This window comes from Microcaecilia unicolor, chromosome 1 (genome assembly GCF_901765095.1).
Source record: "Microcaecilia unicolor chromosome 1, aMicUni1.1, whole genome shotgun sequence".
Lineage (NCBI taxonomy): Eukaryota > Metazoa > Chordata > Amphibia > Gymnophiona > Siphonopidae > Microcaecilia > Microcaecilia unicolor.
Window position 1 is genome coordinate 179,268,505 of NC_044031.1, and position 12,522 is coordinate 179,281,026.

At 40.1% G+C, this 12,522-nt stretch overlaps 1 protein-coding gene across 1 annotated transcript in view; it reads left to right on the forward strand.

Moving 5' to 3' along the window:
- The window catches only part of KCNH8 (potassium voltage-gated channel subfamily H member 8), a 588,306-nt gene that overhangs the window by 313,576 nt on the left and 262,208 nt on the right, over positions 1 to 12,522 (forward strand). Inside the window, exon 6 of the mRNA XM_030202709.1 lies at positions 11,715 to 11,872. Coding sequence (XP_030058569.1) covers positions 11,715 to 11,872 — 158 coding nt within the window. The remainder of the gene's footprint in view (positions 1 to 11,714; positions 11,873 to 12,522) is intronic.

The following is a 12,522-nucleotide window of genomic DNA, read 5'->3' on the forward strand; positions in this document are numbered from 1 at the left end:
TCCCTAATTCTAACCATGATCCTTAATTTGTTCAGAACTATTGTTCCATTTCACTACTGAATCTGGACTACAAAATATTTACCAAACTAACGGTTAACAGGTTGGAAAGGGTGAGTGCTCCACTTATACATTCAGATCAGTTTGTTTTTTAAAAGGTCGATGTGGATCAGACAACACCAGGCTTTTTTGTCATCTCCTCTACTCTGCTCAGTCGCGTGCTGATCCTTTACTTACAGTATCCATTGATGAAAAGGTGTTTGACAGGGTAGAGTGGATGTATCTTTGACTTCCCAAGCTCATTTATTCACATGGTAAAATCATTATACTCACAACCTACTGCTAGAATAATAGCAAACGGACTTGTCTGATTTATTTATTTTACACAGAGGTATACGTCAAGGGTGCCCCATGTTGCACCTTCTATTTAATCTTGCCCTTGAACCCCTATTAGCTAAAATTAGGCAAGACTTCCACCCCCCCCCCCTTTTACTGGCATCTGTATACATCGCCTATACCAATGATATTTTCCAACCCCCAGTCACCACTCATGAAACTATTGCATGTGGAGGGGCATTTTCGATATGACGTCTAAGTCCAACTCTAGACGTTTTGCAAAAAACATCCAAAATCTGAATAAGAAAGATGTTCACTTTCCAAAAAGAAAAACTTCTGTCTTTTGTTTTAGAAAATACTGTTTCTAACAAGGTTTTCTGCTTTGGACATTTTGTTTTTTGGTCCATTTTCAAAACAAAAACGTCCAAGTGGAAAACGTAGAAAATCAAGCCATTGGGATGTAGAAGGGGCCAGCAGTTGTAGTAGACTGGTCTCCCAGACATCCCAGAAGATAAATGGAGGGTTGGGGGCTCAGCACACAAGGTAAGAGAGCTATGTACCTGGGAGCAATTTATGAAGTCCACTGCATTGCCCCCTAGGGTGCCCGGTTGGTTTCCTGGCATGTCAGGGGGACCAGTGCACTACGAATGCTGGCTCCTCCCACGAGCAAAGGGCTTGCATTTGGTAATTTCTGAGATGGGTGTCCTTGGTTTCCATTATCGCCGAAAATCAGAAACGACCAAGACTAGGGACGACCATCTCTAAGGACGACCTAAATTTCATGATTTGGGCTTCCCCAACCGTATTATCGAAACGAAAGATGGACGTCCATCTTGTTTCGATAATACGGGTTTCCCTGCCCCTTCGCCGGGACGTTTTGCGAGGACGTGCTCAGCAAAACTTGGGCTTCCCTTTTCGATTATGCCCCTCTAAATCATCTATTAGTAGTACTTACCTTTTCACAGCTTTATTTTGAATGTCTTCAATTAAATATCTGCATTCTCTTCTAAAAATACCACTTTCAGGTGTATCTCTGGATGACAGGCATATGTGTATACTTCTACTTGCTTTGGGGTAGGTAAAAATATGCTTGTGCATATCTACAATGGCTACATTTTGCACAGTATGAGAGTAATTCTATAAGGAGATTTCTAGTTTTAGGTGGCAAGTACGGATGTAAATGCCAGTATTCCAGTCATTTATGCACATATGTGAACATACTTATTCCCCTGCTCGCACTTTCAGATTCTTCAATCAAAACTAATTGATTGTGCCAAACTGTAAAGAGATAATTCATGAGTACACCAGAGCATCCATATTTTCTGTACAAGAACCTCATCTATGGAATTCATTGCCTCCTTTGTTGCGATTACATACATCCTTTCTCTAATTCAAAATTGACCTTAATACATTTCATTTCAGTGATGCGTTTTGCTAATCCCCATTTACGCACTGGGAGCCCGGGTGGGTTCCCTTGGAAAACAGTGGAGCTTACCTTCTATTTCTACATTTCCCTCGTTCCTATCATAATTAGTGTTCTTCCCCCTTCCCCACACTGTCTGTCTTGTCTGAATCTTTATTTCTATTCTGTTCTGTATTAGATTGTAAGCCACCTAGATGGCATGTTTGTAAGGTGGGGCAGTATATATTAATAACCTTGAACTTGAAATGACAATAATCTGGCTATGAGCTATTTTGTAAGAATGCACCAATCTTCAATGGCTTGCAGGTCACTTTTCACAAGGGTGGGGGTTGGGCAAGGCACGTACTTACACCTGTAAATTATAGCATAGATTAATTTACACGTGTACTTTACCAAGCTAGGTGCATGATTTACTCCAAATCTAGGCACTTTCCACATGAATACTCAGGCTTGAGATGCTGCAAGGGAAGTGTTTTCAGCTCACTCAAGCAAGGGTATTTTGGTCATCACATAATAGTGGCATCTATTTGTCATAGGATCTGTTGCTCTGGTTGTACATTGTTTCTTGATTGCTGGGTTAAAGTAGTTTCAAGTGAAGTCTCATGGAACCATAGTCCCAGCTCGAAACAATAACAGGAAGGAGCTACTAGACAGAAAAGGGAAAAATAAGAATGGAAAAGTTGACCAGATCACACTACCATGTCTTTACAGTATTTTCTCTAGTTTCACAAAAGGAAATATATTGGATCATTCTTAAAAGGAAAAAAAAAGCATATGCAGAATAATAAAGGAATATGGTATCCTATACACAGAAGCACTGCTAACTGGTCAGTTAATGATCATATACTGCATAAAAATTAGGGTTAAATAATTTACTGTAAATAGAATGAGAATGCCATAATACATTTAGTTATTGTGTTTTGACATTTATTGTTTAAAAAAAGCATTGAAGCCACACATATTTATAATTCTTTTGCCACTGGCATTTACTTAAGCAGAAGCAGATGCACTTCCTAAAGCCCCATCAGTTTGATTTTATCCTCATTACACTGTTTTTGCTCTGACATGACATAAGGAGTCATGGATTTTATCTCTTGAAAATTAGTCTGCTGGGATTTATACATACTCACACAAAATATGCTTAACCTCGAAAGGAGAAATATTACTGTACATCAACTGCCTAAAAAGACAATATTCAGGATTATGTTTGATAAGAAAAATAATATGTATCATGAAGACAATATTTTGAGCATCCAGTAGATAAAGCACCTGGCAGTAAGGGTCATTGGGCCCCCCACAGCCACTGCCCACCACCCTACTGCTGCACCGCTGCCCCCCTCATGCACATCACAGCCCCCCCCCCCCCCATGCTGCAGTTTCCACCTCCCTCCCACACTCTACAGACCACTGCAAGTGAGTCCTACCTTGAAGGGCCCTGGTGGTCTAGTGGCTTCTTAGGGGGCAGGAAAGAATCTCACTTTTTCTTGCCCACTAGCGGTAGGATAGGTCAAGATGAGACAGGGAACAGAGATGACCAAATTGCCTGTCAATAACCTGCCCTCCAAAAAGAATAAGGGTTAAGGGAATCCCTGAGAAAACAAGTGTGTTTTAAGAAGAGAACGGAAGTGGGGGAATGAAAGCTCCTCTTCAGAGAAGATGGTAAGGAATTCCAGAAAGAAGGAGCCAAATAGAAGAATGCAGAGGCATATATAGACCTAAAATGGGAGTAGTGAACAGATGGTACAGATGAGCAGCAGTCAAATGCAGAACAAAGCTCGTGGGGAGGGCAGTAGGGAGTAATGAGACTGGCTAAATATGGAGGTGAACCCAAACATAATGCTTTAAAAGTAATGGTCAAGATTTTATGAATAGTTCTATATTTTATGGGGAGCCAAGATGCTCTTTCAGAAAAGGTTTTACATGATCATAGCGACATGTATGTGAAAGAAAGCAGATGGCAGTGTTCTGTACTGTTTACAACTTATGGAGAGATGATGTCAGGAAGACCAGCATACACAATATTGCAATAATCCAATTTCATGGTGACTAGTGCATAAAGTAAAGTGGCATAGCAATTGTCACTGAAAAATGGGCGGAGAGAATGCACCAGATATAAAGAATGAAAACATTTCCTAACAGTAACAGAAATATGGGTAGAAAAAGTGAGCTCACTATCGAAATGGACTCCGAGGTATTTCATAGTATCTACTAGATGGATGGGAACAAGAAGGTGCAAAAGAAGGTGCAGAGTGGTGACCAGTAAGCCATATTGCTGATATTTTATGTTGATTAAGGTGAAGACAGTGGTAAACAAGCCAAGATGAAACTGCATTAAGATATTTTTGCAAAATACTGAGATCAGGGTGGTAAGGATCTTGGGGGGAAACTAAAAGGATATCATCAGTATAAATGTAACATTTCACGTGAAATTATTGAATCAAATATGCCAGTGGACTGAGGAAAAGATCGAAGAGAAGATGAGACAGAACTGAACCCTGAGGAATACCACAAGTAAGGTGTATTGAATCTGAAAAGGAAGAAGGAAGGAACACTTGAAAATAACAACCAGTGAGAAATGAATTGAACCTGAGAGACCCAAAAAGATGACAGTCGGGGCAATAAAAGAGAGTGACTGGCCAAATCAAAGGCAGAGGTAAGATCTAATTAAACCAATAGAAGGGCTTACACTTGTTCAATATCAGTATGACAATCATTAGCAGAGATGCAATAATTGTTTTGGTGGAATATCCTGTGCAAAATCCGGATTGAGAGGGAAGAAGCATATTTGAATCCTCAAGGTGGTCCGAGAGCTGTCTGAAAACACAGCATTCTAAGAGCTTACTCAAAAAATGTAGATTTGAAACCAGGCTCCAATTACTCTGCAGTGCTGGATCAAGTACCTTAGCAGAGGGCAAACTAGAGCAGTCTTCCTTTGGGAGGGAATACTCCCAGAGGTAAAGCTGTTAATGATCATAGAATGGACCAGTAAACTAAGACCTTGTGCAGCAAGTGAGAGCCATTGATATGGAACAGGGTCCAGTGGATAAGTAGTCTTCTTAGATGACTGTAGATTTGTCCAAACCGAGTTAAAGATGGAATATTGAAATGTGACCAACAATGAGCGTGTGAAATAGAGGACTTGGGAGGGGAGAATGGAGGAGAAGGAACCTCCCAGGGAGACAAAAGTTAGGGATGAATAAAAATTAGATCATAAAGTCTGGAGAATGCAGAAAATTCTTGGACTGATAGAGTCTTAGGAAAAATACCACTAAGAGCCAAAATGGTCAATCTGGACACTAGGGAGAATAATTGGTGAGGGTGATTTGCAGATCTCATGATCATAGAGTACTATTAAGACTGTGAAGTCTTCAATTCTGTGCGATAATGCTTCTGGAGTGTTTTAAAGGTCTGGTGGGACGCAAGGTCTTGGGCAGATATCCAAATTTCTTTGGCCTTCCTCACCTGATGCGTCAGAAGCCGAAATCACCCATAAACCAGGGCTGAGAGGAGCATTGAAAAGAATTATTGTTAACGCTAGAAGAAGTATAAAGCACTGCCTGAAGGGTCGAGTTCCAGAGACCTGATCCCTGAGAGGTAGAAAGACAAACTTAAAGGGAAAAGCCAAAAGTAAAGGTGGTAAAGAGAATGGGTCGTGTTGAAAGGAAGGGCAAGAATGAGGGTAGAAGGGGGTAAAAGAAGAAGGTAAGGACAGAGAAATAGTAAAGGAGAAATAAGTCAAGTAGTTATTAGTCCAAGGATATGGAGAGTAGAACAGGGATCCAAGCCATGAGATAAAATTAGATATAAAGTATGATCTGCAGAATGGGAGAAAAACCTAAATTGTTAAGCAAAGAACAAAGTTGCTTATCGAAAGGGCAGAACATTAAGGACTCCTAAAAGAAGAAGATGCTGATATCGCAAAAAGATATCAGAAATAAAAGACAACTTAAGTATTAGTAGGGAAATAATATTACTATGAAATGAAGTTTATACTGTTGTACTGTTGCTGATACCTTAAATGTAAAACAACCTACAGCAATGGATCTTTTTGGAAGTGATTTTGGAAACCAATTTTATTATGAAAGGGATTTTTGTGATGGTAGTTCTTTATGTGGTATACCAGCTGAAAGGAACTGGTGAGTTTTTCGTACAGTTTCCAATGCAGAGGTTGAGTTAGTGCTTACGGAACTATATACAAAATTGTCCTTTGGATGTGTGCCTGGCTTACATGTATTTTGATCTTCCTTTGTCAATGGTTAATTGGTTGGTTCGTCAGGGGAATTCAATACTAAATTATGGCTGGTTTTCTTCTGATTGTGGAGAAATTGTACTTACTCCAATCCTGAAGGGCACAAGTATGGATTTGTCATTAATGTCTAGTTTGAGACCAGTTGCAAGTATACCTTTTCTGACTAAATTGATTGAATTTTTACTGGCTTCTCAATTGAGTGATTTTATTGCTGACTCAAATGTCCTATTGTTTTCTGAATGGTTTTAGAAGCCTTTATAGTATAGAAACTCTGTTGATTGAGTTGGTGTCATGATTAAGAACAGAGTTGAGTAAAGGTGGTCAAATGCTGCTGTTATAATTTGATTTTTTTGAAAGCATTTGATACCGTTAACCATGATCTTTTACTATGGAGGTTATCAGAGATAGGTACTTTTGGTGTGGTTTTACAATGGTTTGAGGGAGTTTTGAGAAACAGACAATATAGAGTATTTAAAGAAAGATCTTTTTCTGAGCACTGGATACCTCCCTTATTATACAACATGAGAACATTGAGTGTGATTTCATTGGGCTCTGATGAATGGATTTTTTCCTGTGCAAATGATATATTTTTGCTGATTCCTGTCAATCCAAATATGAATTGTTTCTTACTAGATTGCCTGGGGTTGTTCAACAGGTTAGACAACGGTCTTTGTCATATCGGCTTAAACATAATATGGAGAAGACCAAAATGTTATGGTTTAGTTTACAGAAAGAACTTATTACAGCTTCTATTCAAATGGCTGATGATGTATGCTTTAAAACTGATACAACCTCTAAAGTGTTTATTTATTTATTTATTTATTTATTTATTTGGTGCATTTGTACCCCACATTTTCTCACAAGAGCAGGCGCAATGTGGCTTATATGAATTCAAGAAGATACAATACAATATATAGATGGCTCAGATACAGAATGTGACAGGAGGGGAAGAAAAATGGGATAACACGGGGTGAATGACAGGGGTGAAGCAACGGCGAATAACCTATTCCATCTACAGGAGAGGGATACAACCTCTAAAGTGTTGGGTGTTTTTCTGGATTCTTTGTTGAATTTTAAAAAATGGGTTAATTCTGGAGTACAAAAATAATTTTTTAAATTGAGATAATTGTACTTAGTTCGCCTATTTTTTCAGCAACATTTTAGAGTTCTTATTCAATCTACTGTTGGATTACTGCAACTCCTTTTATTCTGGAATTTCAGTACAACTCATGAGGAAACATCAATTGGTACAAAACACAGCTGCAAGGTTGATATATCAAGTCTCAAGATATGATTATGTTACTCCTTTGTTTGAGGATCTGCATTGGCTCCCTGTGGATCTACGTGTTAAGTTTAAATTATGTCATCTGACTTTTAAGACTTTGCATGGGTATGTGCCTGAGAATTTTCTTAATTTAATTAGGAGATTAGGAAAACAAATTGGTAATTTGCAATTATGATTGATTACTGTTATCTTTTCTATCAGTTAGGGGTATAAAGTATAAACGGGTACATCAAAGATCTTACTGTTATTGTGTGGTTGAAGCTTGGAGATTACTTAACTTCTTCTTATGCAGATTTTAAAAAGGAAGTTAAGGTGTGGCTTTTTGAACAATTTTTGACATTAGAATAATGTATGTTAGACTTGGTGATATGTATTATATTATGTATGTATTATGAATTTATGTAACCCTCTTTGAACCTGAATGATGGGATATGGCAGGATATAAATCCCTGGCATAGTATAGCATAACATAACATAGTATTTAACTACATCTGTAATGACTTGGGAACCTAACTGTGCCAGAGTTGTTGAGAAGTCCTTGTTAAAATGGCTTTCCCAGTTATCAGCCTGTGCTTGCAGACCCTGGGACTGGAAGGTAATAATTTCCCATAGGTTTAGCAGAGGGCTACTGACTGCAAGCTCTGACATTCCCCAGTGGGCCTCATTGGTTCACATTCACACAACCAATGTTTAGTTTTCTGTTTATGTTTTGGCTGAAACCATGCAATAATTTTTGGTAGCAGTTTTAGTTTCAGCCAAAAGTGTTTAGCCAGTTTCGTTTCAGACGAAACTGAAAAAAGCAGTTTCAGTCAGCCTCAACTCTGTGCCTGCAAAATAGTCATGATTTGTGTTAGTCTTTATATAGAAATGTATAAAAAGTGGGAGTACGACCAAGGGAACCAGAAACTGGAAGATGTTCTTAAAAAAACTTTATTAAAGGTTGGAAGACTCGACACGTCGTGTTTCTGACGGATTTTTTCAAAATAGTCTTTTTAAAGACTAATACGCTATTTCTGAAGAATCAATCTCACTACTCTTCAGCAATTCATAGTGCAAGAGATTTGGTGTTATACCTTCAGAAGATTTCCATCGTCATTGCTCTGCAGCACTCTGCATTACAGACTCCTGATGCAGGCCTGACGGCCGAAACACGACGTGTCGAGTCTTCCAACCTTTAATAAAGTTTTTTTAAGAACATCTTCCAGTTTCTGGTTCCCTTGGTCGTACTCCCACTTTTTATACATTTTGTTTTCTCCCGTGGGGTGCTTGAGTTTTCCACCTGTTGGTGGATCTTTTCTCACAGTCTTTATATAGACACATAGAGGGGCATAATTGAACGAAAACGCCTATCTCCATGGGCGTTTATCTCCGAGAACGGGTCAGTGAAGGGGCGGACCGAACCGTATTTTCGAAAAAAATAGACGCCCATGTTTTATTCAACAATGTGTGAGCTGGGCGTTTTTGTTTTTCAGCGATAATAGAAAATGAAAGCGCCCAGCTCAAAAACGAATAAATCCAAGACATTTATTCGTGGGAGGGGCCAGGATTCGTAGTGCACTGGTCCCCCTCACATGCCAGGACATCAACCGGGCACCCTAGGGGGCACTTTTACAAAAACAAAAAAAAGGTCAAAGAGCTCCCAGGTGCATAGCACCCTTCCCTTGTGTGTTGAGCCCCCCAAATCCCCCCCAAAACCACTGCCCACAAGTCTACACCATTACTATAGCCCTAAGGGGTGAAGGGGGGCACCTACATGTGGGTACAGTGGGTTTGGGGGGGTTGGACGACTAATAAGCATTAAGCAGCACAATTGTAACAGGTAGGGGGGGATGGGCCTGGGTCCACCTGCCTGAAGTCCACTGCACCCCCTAACAACTCCTTCAGTGACCTGCATACTGCTGCCAGGGAGCTGGGTATGACATTTGAGGGTGAAAATAAAAATGTGTGAAACATCATTTTTTTTGTGGTGGGAGGGGGTTAGGTACCACTGGGGAGTCAGGGGAGGTCATCCCCGATTCCCTCCAGTGGTCATCTGGTCATTTAGGGCACTTTTTGGGGCCTTATTCGTGAAAAAACAGGGTCCAGGAAAAGTGTCCTAAATTCTAGCTAAAAACGCATACTTTCTTCCCATTATCGCTGAAATGCGCCCATCTTTGTTCGGCAGATAACCACGCCCCAGTTCCGCCTTCGCCACACCTCTGACACGCCCCATAAACTTTTTCCGCATCCGCGACGGAGTGCAGTTGAAAACGCCCAAAAATCGGCTTTCGATTATACCGCTTTATTCGTTTTTGTGAGATAACGTCCATCTCCCGATTTAGGTCGGAACTTGGGCGTTTTTCTCGTTCGATTATAAGCTGGATAGGCAACTATCCTGCTTATTTTCTAAGGAGAAGGGCAGCCATCTTCCGACACAAATCGGGAGATGGTCGGCCTTCTCCTAAAGCCGGCCAAATCGATATAATCGAAAGCCGATTTTGGCCGGCTTCAATTGCTTTCCATCACAGGGCTGGCCAAAATTCAAGGGGGTGTGTCGGCAGTGTACCAAAGGCGGGGTGGGGGCATGGTTAAGAGATGGCCGGCCTCGGCCGATAATGGAAAAAAGAAGGCCTGCCCTGACTAGCATTTGACCGACTTTAATTGATCCCTTTTTGTTAACGACCAAGCCTCGAAAAGGTGCCTGAACTGACTAGATGACCACTGGAGGGAATCGGGGATCACCTCCCCTTACTCCCCCAGTGGTCACCAACCCCCTCCCACCCCAAAAAAATTAAATACATTTTTTTGCCAGCCTTTATGCCAACCTCAAATGTCATACCCAGCTCCATGACAGCAGTATGCAGGTCCCTGGAGCAGTTTTTAGTGGGTGCACTGCAGTTCAGGCAGGCGGACCCAGGCCCATCCCCCCCACCTGTTACACTTGTGTTGGTAAATGTGAGCCCTCCAAAACTCCCCCAAAACCTACTGTACCCACATGTAGGTGCCTCCTTTCATCCCTAAGGGCTATGATAGTGGTGTACAGTTGTGGGTAGTGGGTTTTGGGGGGGATTTGGGGGGCTCAGCACCCAAGGTAAGGGAGCTATGCAGCTGGGATCAATTTGTGATGCCCACTGCAGTGCCCCCTAGGGTGCCCAGTTGTTGTCCTGGCATGTGAGGGGGGCCAGTGCACTACAAATGCTGGCTCCTCCCATGACCAAATGGCTTGGATTTGGCTGGGTTTGAGATGGCCGCCATTAGTTTCCATTATTGATGAAAACCAATGGCGGCCATCTCTAAGGCCGGCCCAAATGTTGAGATTTGGGCATCCCCGACCATATTATCACAACAAAAGATGTTGTTTCGATAATACGGTCGGGTACGCTGCTTTTCGGGGCCGTCATTACAGATGGCCACCCTTATAGATGGCTGGCCCCATTCGATTATGCCCCTCCACGTGTCATTATAAAATAGGAACTAAGTATCATTATAAAATAGGAACTAAGTAGGTGTCTACTTGCCATATTAATCCAGGTGCCCTGTTAAAAAAAATTACCTTTTTTGGGAAATTTTATAAGAAGGTGCGTACTTTATACAGTCAAGTACATACTCATTTTGGTGGTATTTTAGTTGTTTACACATGAATATGCACACATGCACAAGTAAATGACCTCTTATAAAATACTGACTAGATCAAAGTACCACCAACAAGATGGCACATATTTGCTAGTGGGTGTGCAGAGCAGACAAGTATGCACATACATTTTAAAATGTGTCATTTTACATGCCTACTTCAAAAATAATGGTGTGGACATCTGCACGAACTCTAGGACTGGTATAAATGTTCATGCCTGCAATGTAGGTGTGCATTATGCTACTTACACTAGTATTTATAAAGATAAGTAGGCACCTACTTGTTCTCATAAAATATCCTTAACATAGGTGCCCTAAAAGGTGCTTTAAGTAGGCTAATTAGCTATTTTGGGGGCGGAGTCAGTACTTGGCTGGTTAACTGCCAATATTCAGCACTTAACTGGTCAGGTTAACCACATAAATAGGACCACATAAAAACCAGTCCTATCTTTATGTGGTGGCCTATAGCTGGTTAAGTGCTGAATGCTATAGTTAACTGGCTATGCACTAACAAGATCCAGAAACCCAGCAATTCATCGCAGGAGCCCACATATGACCCAGCATTGAATTTCCAGGTTTAACACCAGCGGTGGTCAGCAAAACACTGATCGTCACCAGCTAAATATCAGGTTCTATGAATTTATTTTGTGCAAAATGGAGGAAGTAATTGATAATTGAAATTAGATTCAATTAATTTACTTATAGGGTACATGTTTAATAAGTTTTGCTACACTGAAAACTTTAATTTTCAAGGATTTTGATGGTATCCAATGTTACGTTATCTAATTTTATTTTATTTTCTCTTTGCCAAGCAGATATTATTTTAAACTTTCGTACAACATATGTCAGCAAGTCTGGCCAAGTTATATTTGAAGCAAGATCTATTTGTATCCACTACGTTACTACCTGGTTCATCATTGACTTAATCGCTGCACTTCCTTTCGATCTCCTCTATGCTTTCAATGTCACTGTCGTGAGTATTATTTTTAATATGGTTAATTTAGGGTTTTTGTTTTTCATTTCAGACATTTCCTTAGTATGAATCATATTTTTTAAATTCATTTTTCTTGTTAGAGTAGTTTCAAAATATTCTGACACAGAGTGTTTGAAAATTTGAGTATCTTAGTACATGAAAGGTATTCAGGATATCAAGTTATGTTGCATTTCTGAAGTTTCCATCAGTCTAATTTACTAATGATTTTCTTCATTGGTTCAAAATGGGAGAAAAATCTATAAATCAGAAGTCTTGTGTTTTGATTACTAGTCTGTGCTTTACAGCTGGCATCTACTCAGTTAATTTAAATCTTATAGACATGTGTAGCTCACCAGAAATAGAATTTGAAATGTGGTATATTCTCTTTATCAAGTTTGTATTCAAACAATAGAATCACTAATGCTTATAGTAATGCTGAATGTTATTAATAGTATGAGAGAGAACCCAGACTGACCTTTGTATAATGTTTGTAATATTGGGGGAGATATCCAGCCCATGGTAATCAGCATTTTTTAAACCACTTAAGGTTGTGGGCTGAATTAATGCTGGATATTTAATTCTGTGCTATCTCTGGCCTCTGGATTGAATATCCAAGTATGTGTGATCACCTGAAGTTAATTGGGCTCCAG